This window comes from Xyrauchen texanus, chromosome 1, assembly GCF_025860055.1.
Source record: "Xyrauchen texanus isolate HMW12.3.18 chromosome 1, RBS_HiC_50CHRs, whole genome shotgun sequence".
Classification (NCBI taxonomy): domain Eukaryota; kingdom Metazoa; phylum Chordata; class Actinopteri; order Cypriniformes; family Catostomidae; genus Xyrauchen; species Xyrauchen texanus.
The window spans coordinates 25,286,044-25,311,662 of record NC_068276.1 but is presented as its reverse complement, the minus strand read 5'-3'; the positions used below and the strand labels follow the sequence as shown (position 1 = coordinate 25,311,662).

At 38.4% G+C, this 25,619-nt stretch overlaps 1 protein-coding gene across 5 annotated transcripts in view; it reads right to left on the bottom strand.

Annotated features, from left to right (window-relative positions):
- Positions 1–3,251: 3,251 nt before the first annotated feature.
- The window catches only part of LOC127652094 (tubby protein homolog), a 109,381-nt gene continuing 87,013 nt past the window's right edge, over positions 3,252–25,619 (bottom strand). For 4 of the 5 annotated variants that reach the window (XM_052138180.1, XM_052138407.1, XM_052138339.1 and 1 more), the window contains 9 exons: positions 25,392–25,526; positions 19,745–19,921; positions 18,824–18,945; positions 13,288–13,479; positions 12,637–12,749; positions 11,093–11,207; positions 10,676–10,774; positions 9,888–10,059; positions 3,252–7,782 (listed from right to left, as the gene is read on the bottom strand). In XM_052138180.1, coding sequence (XP_051994140.1) covers positions 7,649–7,782; positions 9,888–10,059; positions 10,676–10,774; positions 11,093–11,207; positions 12,637–12,749; positions 13,288–13,479; positions 18,824–18,945; positions 19,745–19,921; positions 25,392–25,526 — 1,259 coding nt within the window. In that variant the 3' untranslated portion in view covers positions 3,252–7,648. The remainder of the gene's footprint in view (positions 7,783–9,887; positions 10,060–10,675; positions 10,775–11,092; positions 11,208–12,636; positions 12,750–13,287; positions 13,480–18,823; positions 18,946–19,744; positions 19,922–25,391; positions 25,527–25,619) is intronic. The other variant, XM_052138452.1, reaches the window with a different exon arrangement.

Genomic DNA, 25,619 nt, shown 5'->3' with positions numbered 1-25,619 from the left:
GTCTCCCTGGCAGCTACTTGTCAGCTGGTTCAGCTGCAGGCCAGAATGAGTGAAAAAGTGAGAGACAAGAAGATGTCTACAGTTGTCCAACCAACTTCCAGGTAAACTGCACATATTTCTCTCGTTCCACTATCCCTCACCTCTGATCAAAGAACTGACAGCGATCCTTGATGGAGCCTCTCTGACACAAATTCAGTTTTTCCCCAAAAATAAAGAAGGAAAAGGGCAACAACCCATGTTTATTGGTGGTGTGTTAAGATTCAAGAATTTTGGTTGACGGTTCAGTTTTATGTGTGACGTATTGGGCACTCAGATTTCATTTTGCCCCAGACTCTGTATTTAGGCAATGGTGCAGTCATTAATATAGGGGATTAAAACATAAAAACTGGGTCCTCTGCCATTGTTATAATGGCAGACGGGTTAATCTTAGGGGATGGAAGTCAGCTGGAGTGGCCTCATTTCGAGAGTGATGCACGGAGATTGGCAGGGTAGCGGCATTTGAGGAGATGTCATATAGAAGGCTGGGTAATCTGGGTTTATATGTTAAAAAATGGGGCAGATATTTGGACTAATGTAATATAATAATATTCGGGGGGAAGGATTTAATTTTATATATTTAAAATTTTCTGATATGTTTATTTAATTTGTTAAATAGAATCAATAAAAATTGTTATTAATAAAAAGGAAAAGTGCAGATTTCCAACCTTGTATTATACTTTTCTAAAATGTTTTGTTAATTTTCCATCTTTGAAATGTTCACAAAATGTCTTATTTCCTTCACATTTTAATTTAACCACATCATGCAAATCTTTATTTTATGTGGTTGTAAAGGGATTAATGGAAAGGAGGAGGCAAACAGACAAACACAAGACAAACACACAGGTGTCAGGCAGCTGCCCGTAAATCTCTCTCTCTGTCACTGTCACGATTCACTATTGTCTGCCCTGTGTTTCTCCCCTGTCATCTGTTCCTGGACTACACTTCCCATAATTCCCTGCTCTTATCACTGCCAGCTGTTCCTCACCTGTGTTTAATGTTCTCATTAGTCTTTGTGTATTTAATGCCCTGATTTTTGTTCAGTATTGTCAGTTGTTGAATTTAGTTGAATGTATTTGACCTACCGTGTTCTGCCCGAGCCCTTCTTGGATGTTTTTGCCCGTTTATGTTTTTGTTTCCCATCGTGGATGTCTTATTTTGTTCCCTGTGTTTTTGTGTGTTCTTAGTTACTCGATTCATCTTTTGTTTTCATTAAAAGCTGCATGTAGATCCTCATTCCTCGTCTGCCTTGTTACAGTCGCGCTGAAACTTTTTTTTGTGTCTCAAAGCAAATACGTTTTCTGTTCTCAGTTTGCAGTATATAATTAGTTGCTATTTGTCCCTGCATATGAGGTGTTTGCTTTAATCTTACATTACCATGCACAAAAGGCATATCCGTCTCCAAGCAAAGGCTCACTTACTGGATCATTGATGTGATCACCCTCGCTTATGTATCACAAGGGGTGAGATGCCCTATTGGTATGAAAGCACATTCAATCAGAGGCATGGTGTCTTCATTTGCAAACTGTTTATCCATACAGAATAAATGCCTTGCAGTAGGATGGTCTTCGCAGAACACATTCGCAAAGTTTTACAACCTAGATGTGGCATCCATCGCTTCGCGAGTCCTCTCTGTCTTGAGAGCTTGCTATTCCAACACAAGTTGGTAAGCCAAGCTCCTTATTACAGATGGGCTACCTGTTATAATTTTAAAACAACCATCTGTGTAGGCTGTTATCCAGTTTACTCTCACTAGAAGTCACAAGCACTTCTAGTAAGAATAAACCTCCCTCCCTACCTCTGGTCATGAAGAGGTTAAATTTATACTGTGTGTATTATATGACTCTCTCTCTATAAATATATATGCCCAGCATAAAATGAACTTCCCATCTGGTTGTCAACATTTGGGGTTATTCATTATTCTATACACTTGAAATATGCTGTAATAAGTCTCTGCCGGTGGGCCTCATACATATTATTTTACAAGTGTTTTAAACCCTGGTGTATCTCTTGGGGTATGACATCATGTAGTGCGGCATGATGAGATTCCAAAAGCATTTACTGCAATATTGAGTGAACTGAATAAATTGGAAACGTCTCTGGTTACATGTCTCCGGATGAAGGGAACGAGACATTGCAAAACCTGTTCATGCTGTTCTAAACTAAAGTGTAAGAGCAGTGCATATGTGTTAAGAGGTACTGTTTTTATTACATTACCTATACTAGCCAGCAAGTGGTTGCAAAATATATTTTTGTGTGTAATATGAGCCACTTAGGTGACGTGAAGTGAATCCGCGTCAGGCGTTTACATACAAAAGCTCTTTGTGATCGATTGTATTACTACTACACTACTAAATCGCTTTAAACGAACAACTTCAGCATTACGGCTCATCACAGCTGAGAGACACAACAGACTGATTAATTACACAATAGGTGCTGTTGGAAGACATTGCAGTTTCTATAGTGATCAACTCATGCACACCGGCTACCGCAAAATAGGGAGGAATACCCCCGCTTGTACACTATTTTTCCACTGAGAAAATGGACCTTCAGAAAACTGACAGCATCTCTGCTTGAGAGTGGCAACAGGTGATCACACATGCTCCGCCTCTCTCTCACACACACACACACACACACACACACACACACATCCATCCATCCTTGTTTATCCAATAACTTGTTCGAAACAGCACAAGCCATGATACTATTTTTGAAGTGACATTTTTGAATTACTAAGGGGGGCGTGGATGCATCAATTTTTTTGAACCAGCAATGGCAGATTCTGATCGTGTAATAAAGTAGTTCCATCTACAAATGCATTTTTATGAACATACTCCTCATTTTTTAAAAATGTACTTGTTCGTTGACCTGTTGTATATAAGCAATATCACACTCGCAATAGTGCTATATGGCCCTAAATCAGCACTGCTGTAATTACCTACAGCACTCGTCCTGCGGCCTTGGATACATCTACAGACAGATTATTTTTAGATAAATTGGCCTACACATGTTAGATTATTGATGATCTGTAAAAAAAATAAATAAAAAAAACGGTTTAAGTTTAGTGAACAGATATGTTTGTTTATGTACTTTATTTCATCTGACACTTTAGTTTTGAAGTATTGTAAGTAAAATGACTTATTCAGTCCTAAATATTGTGGATGTGAAATGTCACTGGAGTTCAGATGTATTCATTTATTTTTATATATCTTGTGTACTGTATACAAACACTTTATTGACCAATGTACACATTTTACAAAACAATGTGACGTAACAGTTATACATTATCACTTTAACAGAGTGGTACGATTTGTTTCCCCCCAAACAGATAAAAATAGCAGAAAACCAAATACATTTTTAGTATTTTTACCAGAGCAACCCCAAAATTAAAGCATAACATAAACAAAGAATAGAAAGTGCTGGAATGGTTTCATGAAATGCAGACTTTGATAACTTACAGTAAACCTCACAAATGTATTTTCAGTATGTCTAAGAATGTAATCTTGGACGTGAACACACACACATATATAAAATTGACTAAAAATGTAATATTAAATTGCATTTCTGGGGGAAATATATTTTAAAATGTTGTGTCTGAAGCTATAATTTTAATATGATTAAAATGAATATTAAAAATGGAAGAAATAGCACTTGTGTAATGTTTTGAGTTTTCTACTTGATGTTGAAATATGAAAGAAAATTAAGGTTTGCAGCACGTGTCTAGCCTTTATCTTGTATTCTTTAAAAAAGTAAAGCAATTATAACTTCTCTAGTCAATAGCCAATCTATGTTGTCCTGTGTGATGGAAGATTCAGTTTTCACCACCAAGTCAAATGAGACTGTATGGAAAAATAACTATGATAGATTCAATTATGACACATTAATTCAACACTAATGTTGTAAGTTATTAAACTATAACAAAATATTTGTATTTCTGCAACTTTTTTCTGCCAAGTTTACAGTGAATTTTAACTGAAATTATGAATAATATAATAATCAACCAAAACATCCAGACATTATTACATTGATGATAGATCACTTCCTTGATTCACTCATCAGCATTGTTTAGCAAAGATGCGTACATTAACAAACTAGTAGAAAAAGTATGCTGAATTTAGTTTTCTATTTTTTTTACATTTGACTGTCCTCTTTGACATTTTGTTAGTGCCACACACTTGTAAATGTAGCACTACAGTAATCTTATACACATGCAGCAGGATATTTCATGGATGGCTTGTGGACAAATTGCATAAGTCAGTCTCACTTTGTCAATGAGAATCCAAATAGTTGTTTTTCTGTTTTTATAAAAATCAGCTTTTACACAAGCAGGCAACTAAACCAGACTTGCCCAGTTTAATGTAGGTTTACTGTAAATATACAAGTTGTTCTCAAGAACTAAGACAGAAGCTCAGGTAGCTGCATGATAAATAAACACTGGCTGGATTAAACAATGTAGCATCTTCAAGCATCGCAAGTGTCTTGTTCAAAGGCACAATATATACAGCTTTCCACCTTTAAACTCTGAATAAAGTGCTCCATTCAGTACATTCCCCTGCAATGTAGTGGGTCAGTATGACTGAGATGATGCTGTACTTACCCTGATAATGACCATCACATAAAATATCATACAGCACAATTTTATCACCATTAAAGGTGCATTCAGTAATTTTTTTAAGTATGCTGAAGTATGGCTTACACTGACACCCAGTGGCCTAGTTGCTGCATCACTCAAACAGTAGATTTCAGTATCAATGCCACTGTAGAAATTCACTATACACATTAAGCCAGGATTCATTTAATACATGAATGAAAGTGTCCAATCACAGGGCAGTTACTGAGATTATGTGATTAGCTCCCATGAGGGCACTGCTCACCCCTGCTCCATTTAGCATAAAATAGCATTTAGAAGATTACTGATAAAACTGATCTCTTCATCTCACATGAGTGGTCATAATTTTATACACTGGTTTCAAAATTACTATTCATTTCTTTAGAAGTAAAACTTTTTAAATGAGGAAATAATTACTGAGTGCCCCTTTAAGGTCTTTGAGCACTTTCACACTAGAGCTATTGATTTTGGGTCATTCTATTGGTGTACACTTAGGGGCGCAACGAAGTAACGTCACTAAGGTCCACATAAAAAGTGGGATCTGTTTCACATGATCTGGGTTGACCACTGATTGATTACATATATTTTGTAGAACTATCACACATTCCTCATTTCTGAATGTGTTTGCAACAAAACTCTGAGTGTGAAAGTGCCCTTGTCAACATTTGTGCTTGAAGCACAGAGAATAATGGGCAAAGGGCTAAGACAAAAGCAGCAGATGGTATGGAAATCTATATAAATACATAAATAATAAACATGACTTCATACACTGGAAAATAACTATGGAGCCCTCAAGAAGCATTCTGTACTACTGATACAATTCATATTTCAGTGGTTTATGACACAGGTGGCATATGTATAACTGGAGCCATTTCACATATGACATTCACATTCACTTTACAAAAGTCTGTTCATTAAGTAAACCAAATATCCAATCTGTTATAAATCACAGCTACATATTACATTTTTTGTGAAAAATAATATTTAAATTGTTAGTGAACATTAAGCTTTATTTTTGTAGAATGTGGAACCCTGGAAATTTTTTTTGTTTGTTTTTCTTCTTTTTTGTATTTTTTCCTTAGGGACACACTTATCACTGTAAAATATTCTTAATTTAACATTAACAAAATGTTAGTGTTATCTTGCAAAACACAATAATGTCTGTTAAGTAAAGAAAGAAAAAGGAGATTCCATTTTGACTGCGATACAAATGAATGTACAGTTGAAGTCACTCGTTTTCATACACTTAGGCTGAAGTCATTAAAACTAATTTTTTAACCACTCCACAGATTTAATATTACTAAACTATAGTTTTGGCAAGTCATTTAGGACATCTACTTTGTGCATGACAAAAGTAATTTTTCCAACAATTGTTTATACACAGATTGTTTCATTTTTATTGACTACATCACAATTCCAGTGGATCAGAAGTTTACATACACGTTAACTGTGTCTTTGCTTAAAGCTTGGAAAATTCCAGAAGATAATGTTAAGCCTTTAGACAATTAGCTCCTGATAGGATGTTTACTGAATTGGAGGTGTACCTGTGGATGTATTTTAAGGTCTACCTTCAAACTCAGTGCCCCTTTGCTTGACATCTTGGGAAAATCAAAAGAAATCAGCCAAGATCTCAGAAATAAGTCTGGTTCATCCTTGGGAGCAATTTCCAAATGCCTGACGGTACCACGCTCATCTGTACAAACAATAGTTAGCAAGTATAAACACCATGAGACCTCACAGCCATCATAATGCTCAGGAAGGAGACGCATTCTGTCTCCTAGAGATGAACGTAGTTTGGTGCAAAAAGTGCAAATCAATCCCAGAACAACATCAAAGGACCTTGTGAAGATGCTGGAGGAAACAGGTAGACAAGTATCTATATCCACAGTAAAACAAGTCCTATTCCATCATAAAATGAAAGGTTGCTCAGCAAGGAAGAAATCACTGCTCCAAAACTCATAAAAAGCCAGACTACAGTTTGGAAGTGCACTTTGTGGACAAAGATCTTACTTTTTGGAAAAATGTCCTCTGGTCAAATGAAACAAAAATGTAACTGTTTGACCATTGTTATGTTTGGAGGAAAAAGGGTGAGGCTTGCAAGACGAAGAACACCATCGCATTCATGAAGCATGGGGGTGGCAGCATCATGTTGTGTGCTTTGCTGTGGGAGGGACTGGGACACTTCACAAAATAGATGGCATCATGAGGAAGGAAAATGATGGGGATATATTAAAGCAACATCTCAAGATATCAGCCACGAAGTGAAAGCTCTGTCACAAATGGGTCTTTCAAATGGACATTATTGACCCCAAGGATACCTCCAAAGTTGTGCCAAAGACATCAAAGTCAAGGTATTGGAGTGGCCATCACAAAGCCCTGACCTCAATCAGATAGAAAATCTGTGGGCAGAACTGAAAAAGCGTGTGCGAGCAAGGAGGCCTACAAACCTGACTACACCAGTTCTGTCTGGAGGAATGGGCCAAAATTCCAGCAACTTATTTTGAGAAGCTTGTGGAAGGCTGCCAAAAATATTTGACCCAAGTTAAACAATTTAAAGACAATGCTGACAAATACTAACAAATTGTATGTAAACTTCTAAACCATTAGGAATGTGATGAAAGAAATAAAATCTGAAATATGTAATTTTCTCTACTTTTATTCTGATATTTCACATTCTTAACACACTTAAAATAGTTTAAATGTATTTGGCGAAGTTGTATGTACATTTCTGACTTCAACTGTATCTTCTTATGATGAAGATACACCCCCCAAACACACACACACATTTTAACAGATTAAAAGGGAAAACAGTGTTTTAGTCTTTGTGCTTTTCCCCCACTGTCTTGGGGGACAAAAGTTTTTTTTTAAAAGGCCATACATGTTCATGACTGTTGACAGAAGGACTCCGTTGCTGTGGAGTTCACCGCAGCCCTTTATTCAGTGATTCTGATTGTAAAGCAGTCTGGCTGGGTCATTTTGTGGTCATGGCTGGCAGAGAGATGGCTACTCACAGGCCAGCTTGCTGTCAAAGCTGGACAGAGCAATTGCAAATGCCTGAAGGGCACACATGGGGTAGTTGTAGTCCATAGTGAAGACATCCTCTGCTACACGACCAAACTGCATCACTATGTAGTCCGCTGTGTACATGAAAGGGTGAAAACATACAGAAAAATGTTATGTTTTTCTACTGTGCAGTTTTCATCTAAAATTCATCTCTGGAATCTAAGTGCTCCACATACAGTATATGCTGCTGTATATCTAGTACAGACTGCATATGTTAAATTAACACTTGTGGTTTTACCAGAAGAACTGTTAAATTGACTTTTTAATGAAAAGTAGCAGTACAAAAGAATTGAAAGAATCAAATTTTGTAAATCTAAACTTTTAATATACTCTAGCAGATTCCAAAGGGATAGTACACCCAAGAATGAAAATTCTCTCATCCTTTACTCACCCTCATGCCATCCCAGATGTGTATGACTTTTTTCATCTGCTGAAATGAAAATAAGCTCCAAAAATCACATAATTCAGCATAAAAGTAATCCATAAGACTCCAGTGGTTAAATAAATATCTTCAGAAGCAATATGATAGGTGTGGTGAGAAATAGATCAATATTTAATCTTTTTACTATAAATTCTCCTCCCTGATCAGTTAGTCTCCACTTTACCTTTCACATTATTCTCCTTGTGTTTTTGGTGAATCACATTCTTTGTGCATATTGCCCCCTAGTGGGCAGTGAGAAGAGTTTCTCAAGAGATCCTCGCTGCGGACTGTAGCACGATGACATAGTGGATTTCATCTACTATGTCACAGACATCATTACGTAGTGGATTAAATCCATGTTTTAAAGGTTCGGAGCCGTGATATACTGGATGATTTAATCCAAACATTTTATTCAGTGTGTACATTTATGTAGCATTATGTGCAAATAAAAAGTGAGAGAGTGTATTTCCTTAAACTTATAATATATATATATATATATATATATATATATATATATATATATATATATATATATATATATATATATATATATTGTAGTAGAGCGTATTTTTTTATTTATACTCTATCATGTATATGGACAAATAAATATATAGCCTTTATTTGATTCATACATTAATGATAATTACACGCGATGACAGCTACACATCTAACAATGCCTCTATAAGACAAGATATATATATATATATATATATATATATATATATATATATATATATTAGGCACATATCTACTGGCAGTATTAAAACTACTAACCTTTAGTTAGCCACTAGGCTAATATAACCTGTCAAACAAAATTGTGTGTATGCCGTATTGACTAAATAACTAAATAACATACTATTGTGAAGAGAATGTAATATAATATGTAGCTGATGTAGTGCACATTAAAAAAAATACAGTACATCACGAAATAGACTAAGTAGTTCATTAAATCAACTTTATTGATTAATCGCGCTACAGTCCGAAGCGAGGAGTCTCGAATTTCGAGCAAAAAAGGACTTAAATATTTATCTGTTTCTCATCCACACCTATCATATCACTTCTAAAGACATGGGTTAAACACTGGAGTCATTTGGATTACTTTTATATACTTTTTGCAGCTTTTTTTCACTTGCATTGTAAGGACCTACAGAGATGAAATATTCTTCAAATCATATTTTGTGTTCTGCAAAAGAAAGTCATACACATCTGGGGTGGCAAGAGGATGAGTAAATGATGCGAGATTTTTCATTTTTATGTGAACTATCCCTTTAATAATGAAATATACTGGGCTAAAAAATATTATTTTTCAATAGCATGACATCACAACCACAATCAATAATTCAAATCTGAATATTGTAACTTGTAAACATGTAAGCACTTAAAGCTTTATGTAACTTTTAGATGTAAAAATTATTTATTGTATTGCATCTTAAAATACAGATTAAACTCTAAGTAAGCCATTTGTAGGTTGATTTTCTCTATTAGTGTGACACTGTGGCTCTGTGGGACTATCAAAACATTCTTCTGTTTGTCTGAGCAGACTGTCTAGCCCAACACTTCAACATTGGCTCAACTAATGGCGTGAGTTTAGGGAGACTATCTGTAGGTACAACCAATGGAAGATGCAGGGAGTTTTCTACAATCTGTTTGAAAACTACGATTATATAGTAGAAATGACACACTTCTGCTTTAACCCAAAGGGTCTAAATGTAAACCATTGCAAGTAGTACAAAGGGCTAAAATGATGTTTTAACTCACGGTCATTGTCATGAATGATCTGAAAATTTTTTACGGATGCTTGGGTGACCCTTCCATGGAAGTTGAGCACGTATGATTGAGTGTCATCGTTCCACACAGGCGTCTTGTTGTGGAGCTCTATCACACTCTCAGTGCTTTTGTTCTGCCATCGAGCCAGCAGAGACTCATGGTCCTGCAAAGCAAAAGACAGATGTTGAGGGATGGATTAGCTTTCCATTAAAGCATATAGCCTTGTTGCTAATGCTAACATCAATAGCATATATAGAATACAGGCCAAGGGTTTTTGATTTACTCAGGTTAAACATCTATACGGGTCAGTATCAAACCGATATACATGATGAATTACACTGTTGAGACTCTGGCTCAACTACAGTATTAACCCTTAAAAAGGTCAGGAACATAAAAAAATAACCCAGCAAATTAATCTATTGTTATTTTCCAACACATCAGGACTCAAATAATATAATTTCATGTTTAACTTCAAAATATTGCTTTTATTTTGAATCTACATTTTGTGTCTCCCATGGAAATAACATCTAAAAAATAAAGTAGGAACATTTGCACTTAAGGTCAGCAGCCTTCAAGGAATGCTGTCAGATAACGATTGAATTGATGCCAGAGTTTGCAATATGTTTCTCAGACATTTGGCACACTCACTCACTGTCTCTCAAAATGTCTGTGTCCCTCAGGATTCAAGACCATGAAAGGATTCATATGCGCACAGTCCACTTACACAGGCCTACATGCTAACAGCAAACTTGTAGGTTTCTAAAAAGCCATGCACTTACATTTCGAGGCCTGATGGAGACCCTTTCGTGGTCCATGTTCATTCCTGGAATAATGACACTCATCTTTCGAGGTCCCTTGAAGCCTAGAACATTAGTTTCCTGCCGAACAGAAGATGACCAAACAGAATCATTCAAATTTGAATTGGCCCTTTGCCTCTATGATTGCATAATATTTATGTGTGACTTACAAATATTTTGATGGATGAGAAATTCTTAGAAACCATTTGTCTATAGATAAGAGCACTCTTCCTGTTTTCCCTCCACTAGAGGTATTGCTATACCATAAGTAACCACCAGAAGCCAGGCTTGGTTCATGGTCTTCTTGTGCCTGTACTAATTGACAGAGTGATCTAGTGCCCATAAAGCTGGTGCTGGCTCTGTACTGGCCACTGATGAAGACCATTCACATAAACTCACATAGCAGATAGCTGCAAGCTCCTGCCGTAAGTTGCCGACTTCTAGGCTGGAGGTGGTTTTGACTGGGTTCACACCACTGTCATACACTGTAAACTTGGTGCCCATGAGGTTTGATCTGTGGGGTAAAATGAAGCAATTCTTACAATGGTGATTCTTAAAAGACATTTTTAGAGCACATCCCAGTCACAAAACAGCGAAGGAGTTCATTTCACAACGGATGTCAAGAACATGCCAGGGTCATATTTATAAATAAAGATGAATAGATTATATATTATATTATATTAGAAGTAAAAGTCTGTTCTTGTACCATTTAGATTTTTTTTTGCATTGTGACATTATTTCCATGACGATCAAGATTATTTCCCCAAAAAAATTCAAATTACTACAGTGCACAGTAAATACACAGTAAACATATACAGTCAAATCTCATTCTCTTTACTCTAATGAAAAAAACTATGAGCCAAATCATTGCCACTAAGTTAATTTATTATTTAAATTGTAAAAAGTATCCATACATCACTGTACTGCCTGCTTTTAATGAAAGAAAATATCCATCCATCCATCCATCCATCATCAACCGCTTATCCTGTGTACAGGGTCGCGGGGGGCTGGAGCCTATCCCAGCTAACATTGGGCGAAAGGCGGGGGACACCCTGGACAGGTCGCCAGTCCATCGCAGATGAAAGAAAATATGTTGATTTTAATTTTTTTTTTTTTTTTTTTACTGTAACAAAGTATTAATGAGAATTTAATGAAAATCATCATTGACAATCATGATGATTACATACAAAATCTAGTAAAATGTCTGGATGCATAACATTAACTGGGGGAGGGGTGGTGAAAACAACATTACTTGTGTCAATTCCCATCTGAATACATTCTATTTGAGTTTTTCAATATGATTCAAAATTATAATTGTAATACTACTGTGCAACATCGAATATAATTATAATGGGATATTGTAAAAAATATTTCAGTTACTTCAAATCAGTTATGACAAATTAAGTATTAAGTATTTTATGTCAAATATCAACATCACTCCATGTATTCTTTTATTATTATTATTATTATTATTATTATTATTATTATTATTATTATTATTTTGAACATTGATTCTAACTCCCCTCTTTTGCTGACTCTATTATTGAGATGTTATCTTTTCTCAGTATTAACCGAATGAAGGCATGTACTCAGACACACAAACCCTTACTCCGTGTCTAAGGTGAATACTGTGTTTATCTGCACTGCAGATATATGTTTTCACATGTGCTGTGCTTTAACTACACTCTAATGTCAACAGACACACAGGTGCTCACTCCTCATACAAATAAAGACACTCCAGTGCTCGGACACCAGTAATGAACCCAATTACTGTTTTAAATAGGATAACACAGTTGCGTGAGCAGAGCACATGTGCCTGCACAAAATCATTAAAGATCTCACTAAAACATTTAGAGATACACACGTCTCTTTTCTCGACTAGTATAGAATTAGGTTACACTACCTTATGAAATCACGACATGAGGAATCATCTTTAAATATACCTCAGTTTGCCAATGAAGCTCTCGCCACCTCGAGATAGGTCAGTGGGGTCGATGGAGATGAGATAATTGGATGTTTTGCTCTTCTTTCTCTTCCTCCCAGCTAAAAGGAACACCTAGAGTATACAACTGAATTAACTTGGGCATGTGCATTACTGACATCAAAAGAGATCCAAATCAAAGATTGGAGACCTTGCATAAACAAACATCCTGACAACAAAAGAACAATATTTTATTTCTGAGAATCTGAATCCATTTCAGAAAAAAAGAAAGAATATATTATATATTTGGCTTTTATCTTTACCCTCTGAGGCAGTAAAAAATTGTCTGCTGTATGTTACTGTATATTTTATGTTATTTCATATGGTAAATAAAAGCTTGAACACACTGTTCTTACATCTCATATAGTTTGTGATTTAGTCATGACATTTTTTAAAACAACATTTGCCCAGTAGAACGGTATTATAAGCAATTGGTATGTGGCTAAATCTCCCTGTGGCCTAAGTTTAGCCCCTTCCATAAAAATCAATCATATGAAACCCTTTAGCAAATTGGAGAAATGGAGTGTCACTGATTGGATTGCAGGACAACGAGGATTCAAAATAAGCCAAAACTCTTTTAAAAAACTGTGAATAGTCTTTTGGTGTGTCTTACCTTCTTGCCATCCTCCCTCTCCATATGGAGGTAGTAGGTGGGGTACATGCCCCTGTCCATGCCCTTCTTATCCCGAGTGATCCTGCACTTCACAGTCACCCCTTGGGGGGCAGGTCTGAGAGTAAACTCCTCCAGGTCGTCCACATCGATGGACGGCTCGTTGGCCAATGGGGTGGATGCTGAGGTCGCCTCCTGTAACATTGATTAGGATCAAGTCATTTCCAAATTTCCGTACAGAATGAAACATGCATTTGTATATATTTATATATTTTATACTGTATATTTTTCTATAATATATTTTTATAAAAACACAGTCATGGCCCAGTGTTGGCTAGAGTCCAGGCCAAATGAAAATGAATTAAAATAAATAAATTAGGGAAAAGTCACTGCGGTCTAGAATGTAAGCAGCTGGGATTAAAAGTGAACTGCTAAAGAGCAACAAAGCAGACCACTGACGTCAGCAGGGTCAGGCCCAATTGACGCAGATAAGCCAGTACACAACCATAAAGATATAAGCCAAAAAAAAGAATCAAGTCTAGTCCATTTTACTGAAATGGAGCTTTAGCAGCTGAAATGGAGCTTAAGTGTAGTTCAGGCAGACCACGGAGTGCCAGCCAGCTCATCAGCTGACACTTAGCTGATCTATGAACTCCACCTCCTACCAATTAGGCAGTACATATAAACTCACCATTCAGACCACACCTGCTGTAGTCTGTCTTACAGACATTCGCTCACCCACCCCCATACCCAGCTCCCCATCATGCTCAAGCCAATCTGAGCCTTTCTGCATCTTCTGTCCATTGGGATGCCTTTACTGGTAAATGTACTACAATTACATTAAAAAATTACACATACCATCCGTATGGAAATTTATAGGCAATGATACACCTCATTATTAAATCATTAAATTATTAACTCATTAAATTTACCATTATTTTCAAAAAGATTGTGTTCACATATCACCTCAAACTTGAAAAATGCAGTAAATTTTCTGGAAAAGGCTGTATGTGTGAAAGGGGCTATTGGCTTGAGCAGGGGCTTCAAAAAGGCAAGGTATCCATCACCAAGTTATTTTAAGAAAGTAATCATTTAACTGTTGCCATAGGAAACAACAGGACTGTGACCTCCATTTCCAGCATTGTACTTTGTGATTGACACAAGAGAATAAATCCTAGCAGTACAATACATCATCTGCTTGTGACAGCACTGAATGTGTAACGCATCTGGCCACTGAATTGTTCACATTTTGAGCGAACAGCTTAAAATGGCAGTCCACTGTCAATTTAGGTCTCTCAAAATAGTCAGGAATGGACAAGGATTACTTATAGCTGCAATATGCAAACTGATATTTGGGGAAACGACAAGCATATAATAGACAAAGTGTGCAACACGTCATATACTGGGGGCATGGTTTACCGTCGAGGAAAACAAATCACAGCTGACATAGTTACCCTTTCAATTCTATGGGGAAATGAAACAAAATATCCAGTTGAGCTATTTACAGCAGTGGTCCTCAACTTTTTTAAATCCAATTTTTGTGCAGTCACGTACTAAGGCTAGGCGCAAGTGTGTTTGGCAAAATTGTGTGCGCAAAGTGCTAATGTGCAATTTAAAAGGTTCTTCTCCGGTTATTTCACCATCTGTGTCCTATTATTAGTCCATTCCGTCTCAACACCAGGGATATAAACAAAGACAGCACATTCATAAGATGTTGGTAGTGTAAATGGACTGTATGCAATGAATTAGAACCTTAATGAATGTCTGGCAAATTTAAATGACTGTGACACGCTCCTTTTAAACACAAGAAAAATTTTATCTCGTCAGGATTTGGATGTAGGCTCCATTAGTTTATAGAGAATGTAAGGATTATTTATCATATTGATCAAGTGACACACAAATCATGGCTAGTATGAACATATTTTTGAATGCGCTTCATTTCTACCGCTTTAACAATTTAAAATTCAAATTACACTACAAGCGAAATGAAAAATATAATAAAAATAACAAAGTGGTTAAAAATACTATTGTGGTGATGGGGCGTGGACGAGTGACATCTATAGAGAGTGAGGCCGGGAGAGGAAGAACGGTAAAGATTTACACCTGTGTGAAATCACCTCTAACAGCTGTTTTCTGTTTCAGTGAGAACTGGAGAGGGATAAAAGGGCTATCCAAACCGGACATGTGTGTTTGTGTTACTGCTGAAAAGCAAACCGCATATGAACTTTGAGTAAAAAAAAAAAAAAAAGAGTGAATAAAACGTGTTATATTGTTTAGCCGGCTCTCACTTCCTCCTCCAGAAGAATACAAGAGATCTGTTACGGTGCTGAAACCTGGGAATATGGAGGAAGATATGCCGTTATGGAGTCCTCACCACTGGTCGAGGTGATTAAGACACTCGCTGGTATCCACCAAACCCAGAACCAGGCCCTCCTGGATCTGTGCGCAAAACAAGAAGAGCAGTTCCAGGTGCTCCCTCAGGCACCACCTGCTGAGTGCTGGCAAGAGTTATGGAGCTTTGTACCACAGGTGGAAACTTTAGCCATGACCCCGGCCACAGCTTTGGCTATCCCCCACATCACACTTGTCAAGGTGGGCCCGCAAGACAACCCGGAGGCCTTTATAGAGTTGTTCGAGCAAACTACCGAATCCTGTGGTTGGCCCAACCACCAATGGGTTGTCCGAATTTTGCCGCTTTTAACCATGGAGTCTCAACTCACGGCCCAACAGCTTCCGGTGACAGACCTCCTGGTGTATGAGAACTTGCGACAAGTCATCTTGCAGAGGGTTGGCCACAGCCTAGAACAGCATCGTCAGCGCTGATGCTGGAGGAGCTCATTCAGCCGTTTGCATTTGCATAACAGCTCCGTGACTCCTGACGGCGGTGGCCTCTGCCTTGCCTTTACCCAGTCTTGTTCCTATTCCCCGAAAACTGGGAATTCCGACCCCAAATCCGTTTTCCTGGTCCAGTGGGGCACTCAACCCACTTATTTTCCCTGGGCATTTCCAAGACTAATGCCCAGCAATGGAGGTGGAGACAGTGGGTCCCCGATGGGCCACAGACCGCCCCTGATCGAGCAGGAGCATACCGGATAACTGTGAGTATTAAGGGGGGTACATGCCAAGCCTTGGTGGATTCAGGTTGTAATCAAAACTCCATTTACCAAAGCTTGGTTCAATCCGAAGCTTTGGATACTAGCTGGCAGGTGGAGGTAAGGTATGTGCATGGGGATGTTCAAAGTTACACTGTAGTGATGGTCATCATTCAATTTCAGGGACAAAAGCATAGTGTTGAGGCTGCGGATAGTCCCAGCCTGACCTGGATCCTTTAACAAAATGTCTCGTTGAATGGTTTGCGAATCACTGGCTGGGGAGGCGGAGCCGGGGCAATCTATGGTGAGACCCTTAGGCATGTTTTCGAGCAAGTGAAAGTGATAGGTGATCAACGCCTCCAGCCAGACATTGCACTCTCATAACTATCATTGATATGAGCGGGACTCGACGCAAACCCAAAGTAGTGCACAATTGGGCGGGTGGAAGTGCGGTGTCTGGGCTTCCACTTGGGTCATGGGCAGGTGCGGCCCCAAATTGATAAAACCGCAGCGATTGAAGCCTGCCTGAGACCTAATACCAAAATGGAGGTGAGAGTTCCTGGGGATGGCTGGCTATTATAATAGGTTTGTGCCTAATCATTCAACCATCACCAGCCTGCTGACTGATCTGACTAAAAAGGGGGCACCAGATCCGGTCCAGTGGACAGAGCCATGTTAGCAGGCGTTCACGTGGGTGAAAGCTGCACTACGTGGCTGGTCGTTATTGCACTCTCCTGATTTCGCTCTCCCTTTTATCTTGCAGATGGACAGGGGGGTGGGAGCAGTAATGTCCCAGATGGTGGAAGCGGAGAAGTGCCCCGTGCTATACATAAGTTGTAAGCTCTCACTGAGGAAGACTAAGTACAGCACAGTGGGCGGTCCTAACCTAACGTCTGAGACCATCAATCCGCACATCTTAGTGACAGGCTGGATGGGGGTGTGGCAAAAAAACGTCTATGGAGTGCGAGGCCGGGAGAGGAAGAACGGTAAGGATTTACACCCATGGGAAATCACCTCTAACAGCTATTTTGAGTTGCAATGAGAGCTGGAGAGGGATAAAAGGACAATCCAAACCGCCGGAAAAGAGAGCGAGAGAAATGCACAAAGCTGAGTGTGTGCAACTGCTGAAAAGAAAACCGGATCTGTGTGTTACTGCTGAAAAGCAAACAGAGTGTGAACTTTGAGTTATAAAAAGAAATGTGAATAAAACGTACGTTATATTGTTTAGCCTGCTCCCGCTTCCTCCTTCAGATGAATGCAAGTGATCTGTCACACCTATATAACCACCTCCCGTAAAATCTAAATATTTTACCCTCTCAAACTTCTTCCACCTCCACCACCTTTTGCGGTGACTTAAAAATGACAGACAACTGGTGAAAAATATTAATGCAAATACAATTGTAATACAACTGTAAATATATACAGAATTATAATAATTTAAATATAAACCATGAACTTAAAATCTCATACATTTTTATTTCATAAAGCAGCTACAACAATGACAGTCAGGGACATAATTTGATGTTCTAATCTATTTTCAGAGTTTGGACATGAACTATATTACCACCTGCTGGTAGAATCTCGAAATGCAGTAACTGAGTTTAGATCTTAGAATAGAGGTGCTTCTGAAACATCTTACCTCAATTACCTATTTCTCAGCAAAATAGCAAACTGTGGTTTGCACCACTTCATTAACAAACAATACACTCACGCTTAGCACGCATACACCCACAAATAGCGCAAACACTCCCACCCATGCCCACTTGCGTGTTACGCTGGCACGGCAATTGAGCTTACAATGATTGCTACCACGAAAATTACATAAGATGTTGTGCACGGTTGTTGTGTGTTGCGCTTCACCTAGCGCGCTCACGAAAGTAGAGCAAAGCAATTAAAAATTGGAATTGAAAATGTTAAAACGTTTGCTAGATTTATGCTGCTGAATAAGGCAGGAATGCATCATCCCAGTCCATTAGAGAAGTCTTTAGCATCACTCATAGTGCATCATGGGAGTGGGTGGTCACTACAGACCTTATCTTCTGCAGTTTGTTTGCCAGGATTCTTTGATTGGTGGTTTGTTACCCTTTAGGATCATGGGTAGTGTTGGTCTTCACTAGAAATTCTTCTACTAAACACAATTTTTTTTAAGTTGTTATAACGCTGACTAATGGCATAAAAAAAAGAATATTCCATCGATTAACAACATCAGAGCTCATGGTAGGTTTGTCTATAAATGTTTTATTTTAAATTAGTCATCATTAAAAATAAGTAAATTCCCCTATGGAAAAAATTATGGGATTTTTACATCCGGAATCAGACTGTTGTGCTATATTAAAGTTTTTTTGAGCCTCCTTGCCAATTATATCTATTCATCACAGTGTGAGAAAATGAAGTGAACACAGCCTCTAAATCAGAAGAGAAATTGAGCACAGTAGATTGCTGTCTACCTTGCTGGACTTTTTGCTGGTGGCAGAGCCAGGTCTTGTGTTACTGTTAAGCTGAGATGAGCTTGAGCTGACCAAATCGTCTTCATCCTCCTCCTCATCGAAGTTCATGCTACTCGAGATGCCTTTGAACAAGAAAACATATTGAGGTGCTAATTAAATAAGAGTGTTAATAGCGGAACACAAGGAGAGAACAGCAGAAGGCATAAAGGAAACATGAGGCATTATGCAGTGCAAACAACACTGCAAATATGTGCACTACGATGCCAAAAGGGCATATGGAGTTATATTCAGCTGAATCAACAAATGTAGAACATTTAAAAAAAAGCTCCTCACTCTTAGGGGCAGTTCACACCGAATGCATTTTTAAATCCTTCTGCGCTGTATTTCATTAGTTTTTCTACGGAAGCTTGCGCTAGATGGACGTCTTTGACCATTGTGCCGTGTCTCAGGCAGGAGTGCCATGTTTTTTTAGACTATGAGTCAAATTACAAAAAACTTCAACTGTTTGAATGTGTCTCAAGTCACCATTGGTCTAAACAGCTCCTTATTTGTTCAACATATTAACAGAAAAGCAATGTCCACAGTCTAGATCGACACATCCCGGAAGTGTTCTAACAACTCTTGCAGACAGTAAATACATGAGCTGATCCAAATATGTCACAGAGGGAGGAGAGAGAGGCAGACATTGAATCTTATTGCTACAGCGAGTAAGTAAATTTCATAGTGTTAGTTGCCAGCTGATGATATTACAGGAACATGATGTTATTTTAAGTTAGTTGATCAGTAATACTCAAGTTAGGGTAAACATGGTATCTGCAGAGACAACCTGCAAATCTGCATGAATTAATCTTGATCGTAGAAGCCTCTCCATCTGTCTCTCTCTCCGCTCGATTTACTCGATGAGGATCATTACTGTTGTACCTTTCTTCAGCATGGTGACCCGTAGGTCCTGTTTGCCCTGTGACTGTGTGCTGCCCACTGCCTCACCCTGGCCCTCTGCCTCGCTGTCCTGGGCAGGTGAGTGGCCCACTGTCAGGATCTGAATCTGGTTGCCCAGCTCCTGACCCTCATCCTGGTAGGCAGCGGGACCATCAATCCCTGTGGTACCACCACAACACAGTGACACCATTAACTCCAGTATATCAACCTCTACATCCACTTTGGTGTTAGAAAATAATAGTGTTATGAGAAGACATCATGAAAGTATGGAAACAGACATTTAAATATTGAATGCATGAAGAATGGATCCAGAATTGTGCTCAGAACCTTGTGATAACACATAGCTTAAAGTATATAACACTCTTGGTGAACTTTGCATGTGATGCTTTTAAGTGCCCCTGGGATTTCAATAGTTTGCTTCACATCTAATTATAAATGCTCTTATGTCAGCCTGGGTCTTATTTCATCCAACAAGTCACCATCACTGGGGAGAACATGCTGTCCTTTGTGTCCCAGCCAAGTAGTGGAACAAGCAACTCCCTAGATTACAGCTTCCATCCATCCATCCATCCATCCATCCATCCATCCATCTAGGCCCTAACAAGTCATTATAGCTGCAGAGACCCACAGTAACATCACTCTCACCCCTCCTGAATCTCCTCTGATGCACAATATCAGAGAAATATCTCTGAATAGAAGGGTGAGAGGCATTAGTGGACATGATTGCATAATAATCATTGCATTTAGACTATGACTGTTAATGTAGTGAGCTTTGCTGGGGCAGCTTCCAGGAGTGGCCTTAACAAGATGAGTAATTTTCAGAAGAGCCAGGGGGAGAACAAACATGGTACAGAGAATATTGGTCAATCTATCAAGAAGAGGGTGTGGAGAGAAGAAACTGTCAGGACACATGGTTCACCCTGTAGGGTTTTCATGGCATGAACAAGCTGCATGTATCAGCTTATTCTTTCAAAGCATTAGTTTCATTTGATACCATAATTTATGAGTGACAAATCTGTTTTTGTTGGATTGTCAATGGGAAAAAAAACAACCTGATCTAATGAAATTTACATGAACATGATCACATGTTTGCAATTCAAAATGTAAGAGCTGTATAACATATTTGGCTGAAGTTTTCCAGTTAAATGTCCAGCAAGGAAAGTGGTGGATTAAGACAGTAAAATGGGAGAAGATGCCAAATGTACAGTCACTTCTTCAGCCGCTGGAAATTCCATATCATTGCATCTCTAATATTTTAAAACACCAATGGTTAGGTTTAGGCATTGATTAACAAGCCCTAATCTTTGTATACATGGTGTATTATTAGTGCCGGTGTTGTGTCTGTTCTTCCTATGTTTCCCCGGTTAGTGTTCCCCATAGCGCCGTTAAACATTAAACATAGGGGGAACAGACTTTGGCAAAGGGGAAACATAGGGGGAACAGACTTCGTCAAAGGGGAAACATAGGGAGAACAGACTTCGACACAACCCCAGCAGCCAGACTACGAGTGCAGCGGAGGTTTGTGTATGTTATGAATGTGTGTGCTTGTGCTTATGCACGTCTCATTCACAGACGCTTGCTACAGCACTTAAAATTTGTTTTAATGACTTCAACCTAATTGTATGTGTACTTCTGACTTCAACAGTAACTTATTAATTGTGCTGTTTTAGGTTATGCTTGGACTTGTTTTAAATCACAATGCTGCGATGTAAGTAACGATGTGCTATTTCCTATATTCAGTTTATGTTTCGTGAAGTAATAAGCATGTATATTACCATGTAATATACATACATGTTTTTGTCGTGTTTCGTTTATTGCCTTATGAAACAAACAGAAAATGGGAAATGCCACCGTTACTTACAGCAGATGGGTAAAACCAGCCCCAAATCAACATTACCAGGTGCAGATATGTTGAAATAATCCTCACAGAGCAACATTTATGTCTTATAAGCTTGGCTCTAACTCACACAGACACGCTGTGTATGAGCATGCAAACTGTCGCTTGAGTCTCTGTCTGAAGGAAAGACTTTGCAGGCAAAGAATTTCAGCCGCAAGTGAATAAACCGTAACAAATTATCAGCGAAAATATCCGCTGCCAAAATATCGTGCATCCCTATAAAATATATATGAGACATTTTAAATAGACACTCTTACCAAATCAACACCTAACCACAATCAACTTAACCATTAGTGTTTTAAAACATAAATGAGACGTTAAAAAAAATTACTTATAACTGTTAAGACAGTAGCCCAGCAACTTGGTTTGGTAACAATAATAAATAATTAAAAAAACTGTTAAAACCAGGCTGGGCACCCTGATTACTTGGCTGGTTTAAAGAGGCTTTGGTCTCTTCAGCTGGGTGGGACAGAGGACAGAGTGAATAAGTTACTGTTGAAGTTAAAACTTCAGTAAATAAGCAAGAAGGCACTTCTGTGGGTTGACCTCTTACACCAAGCAATCTGGAACAGTAACTATTTTCTTGGCTTTATTCTGTTGAATCGCAGGGTAGTTTGCAGCCTTGTCATCTATGCCACCTAAACTCATTCCTTAAAAGACAAAGTAAAAGACAAAGTGTTTAATGAAACGCAAATAAAAATGTGTGCCCTTCAAGAAATCAACAAGCTCCCTTGTGTGAATCATACTAATGCTGATGTTTACCTAAACGCATCACTACTACTGCCACAGCTTGACTGATTGAGCTTCATGTGTCTAATAGTCAGGGCATTACAATCACAGAGAAGCTGACATTCTGAAATTCATGAATGTATATGCCTTTTACTGATGAAGGCTGCATTAAGTTTTTTCAGCACTACTCTTGATAGGTGGAGAGCAGCTGTTAGTTTGAGCGGCATTAGAGGAGTTTTTTTTCTTTGAGAAAGGATTGGCAATGGTGCAGCTGTTTGATCTCTCTCAAGGGACGTGTTCATTGCCATGCTGTCAGCGGTTGGAAAAGCATTGAAAATCCTCAACAAACTCGGAAAAGGACATTAAAAAACACTGTATGGAGAATACAGAGACATGGTAAAGAGTTATGTAGCTGTGGTGCAGTATCTTAAGCAAACATACCACATGACTGTTTATTTTATGTGTATTATATTGTTCAATGCAAATAAAAAAAGAACAGGGTGATTTAGGGGCTGTTCACATGTATTTTTACATGAGTCTGCACTGTTTTTCCAATAGTTTAAACACATGCTGGATGCTCTTCTTTGACCGTTGCACTGCATCTCACTTTTTTTCAGCGACTAGCACAGCACTGCTGCATTTATTAGACACTGTGTCAAGTTATCCAAATAACCATTCGTAGACCCTTGTGCGGCGGTATATTACACATGGTTATCATATACATCCTTACTTCAAATTTGTTTTGTTTAGTGGGAAAAAGCTAATTTTGCTCATACTTGCAATGTCTCACATAAAAGGGGTATGCATCTGGAAAAGAGCAAAACCTCAAAGTTAAAGGAATATTCTGGGTTCAATACAAATTAAGCTTTATTGAGAGCATTTGTGGCATAATGTTGATTACCACAAAACTTAATTTTGACTCATCCCTTGTTTTCTTTAAAAAAAAGTGAGGCACTTAAAATGGATGTGGCCATTTTTTCAGGTTTAAATGCAGAAAAGCTTATAATTTGATAAAAGCATTAATTCTTCTATTAAAACGAATGTGTTATTTGAGCTGTAAAGGGTAGGTTTTAGGGTTTGTTGACATTACATCAAATAATTGGCTATGACTTTACACAGAAAATGTTAGTAAGTGATTTTATCACACTAAAATCATGTTTACACACATATTGTTTACATCTTGTGGCTATACATTTGAAAAGGTTAGTATATACCACCATTCACTTCCATTGTAGGTGCAAAGTCACTTCCAAAAATCGTCTCGGTTACTGTCTTAACCTCCTTTAAGTGCACATCTTCACCTCAGGGGAGGGGAAATGCGCCATGCGTAAGCGATACACCAGACCAGCTGTTGTCACCGCATTACCGAATTCCATGTTATCGGACCTTTCAAAACACTGGACGAGACCGGCTCAACCCGGAGATTGTACAATCTCATGAAGGTATTGGGTGTTGCACATCCTGCCGCTCATCAGATATCTGCTAAAGAGGTGCCATTGGCCAATGCCCATGAGGATGCCACACTTCTTGTAGAGTGTGCTTGAACCCACATGGGTGCACTTAACAGAACTGTAAAAATAGGCATAAATGAAGCTTGGACTTAGACTGAATGCATTTCCAATCTGTCATTAGTTGACATTAGTAATTTGACTGCAAACTCATGACTTTGGTTAGGCAAATGTTGCTGTGTTTTGGTCTGAAACAAACAGAGCAATGTTTTGATATTGCCACAGTACTAAATCTTTCAGGGAAACCTACCTATAGGTTTCGACCATAAGATCCCGCTGATCAAACAGCACCTTGGCTCTCTGGGCCGCTCTGTCAAATCCAGCCTCAAAAACCTGGGGGTTGTGTTTGACCAGGCCATGTCTTTGGAGACACACTCTAAACAGCTCGTCCGAAATTGTTTTTATCATCTTAGGAACATCTCTAAAATTCGCAAAATGTTGTCAAAGAAGGATCTGGAAATAATAATTCACACTTTCATATCAACAAGACTTGACTACTGCAACTCTGTTTGTCTGCTTTGAACAAATTGCAAATTGTTCAAAATTCTGCTGCTAGACTTTTAACAGGTGCCCCTCGAAGGTCTCACATAACACCAGTCTTACTGGATCTCCATTGGCTCCCTGTAAAATTCAGGATTGATTTTAAGATTTTAGTGCTGACTTTCAGAGCCTTAAATGGTCAGGCCCCACATTACATCCTGGACCTTTTGAAGCTGTATTCCTCTGACCGCACTCTCCGGTCCTCTGGCCAGAACTTGCTTGCAGACTCGTTATAAGACCCGAGGGGACATGTCATTTCAGTCTGTAGCTCCCAGACTGTGGAACGCCCTGCCCCTGTCCATGCGTCTGGCAGACACTGTAGCCTCTTTTAAAAAGGCTCTGAAAACATGTTTATTTAAGAAGGCTTTTGGTTGATGGGTTTTCACTAGTGTCACTTTAATCTTATATATGTATATACATTTTATACTGTTTGATTTACTTATCCTCCTGTACAGCACTTTGTGATTTTATCTGTGAAAAGCGCTTTATAAATAAACTTTACTTACTTACTTACTTACTAGCTTACTTCAAAAACTTGGATAGGAGAAATTGCTGATGGCATTTTGCCCTTACATGTCAGCTGATAATAGCCATGATACACAACTTGAATGTGCTAAGCAAAGGAGCAGTATTAGCGGCAACAAAGATGAACAAATGTAAAGAAATCCATGTGAAAAGAATATAAAAGTAAAATGGATATACATATACATACATGCAAATATTAATATACGCATATAGAATAACCTGAGCTGAGGACAAAACTACCTATCGGCATTGCTTTAAATTATGGCCAAAATGACACATGTGAACATTTGTACTCTTCTCTCCTACATAGAATAGGTAATGCTGATCAAAACACAAACTGAATTACAAGATGACACAAACATCCTTCACACAAACACACAGAATTGCGTGCAAATGCTGGGCCTGACTGTTAACAGGCTGCTCAGCTGACCTTTGTGCTTGCCCTTTTTCTCCTTCTTGGCGCTGCCAGTCTGAGGAGTGGAGGTAGGCTGCTTGGTTTTTTTAGCCGAGCGAGGGGCCTGAACCTCTGCTACAGCTTTAACGTCTTCCTGTTCCGCTTCTTGTACTAAATGAGGAGGCCAGGGACAAAAAGCAGATAGTGTGATACAATTAAAAAAAAAGAAAACAAGGAGAAAAATTAAGAAAATTAGTGAGAAGA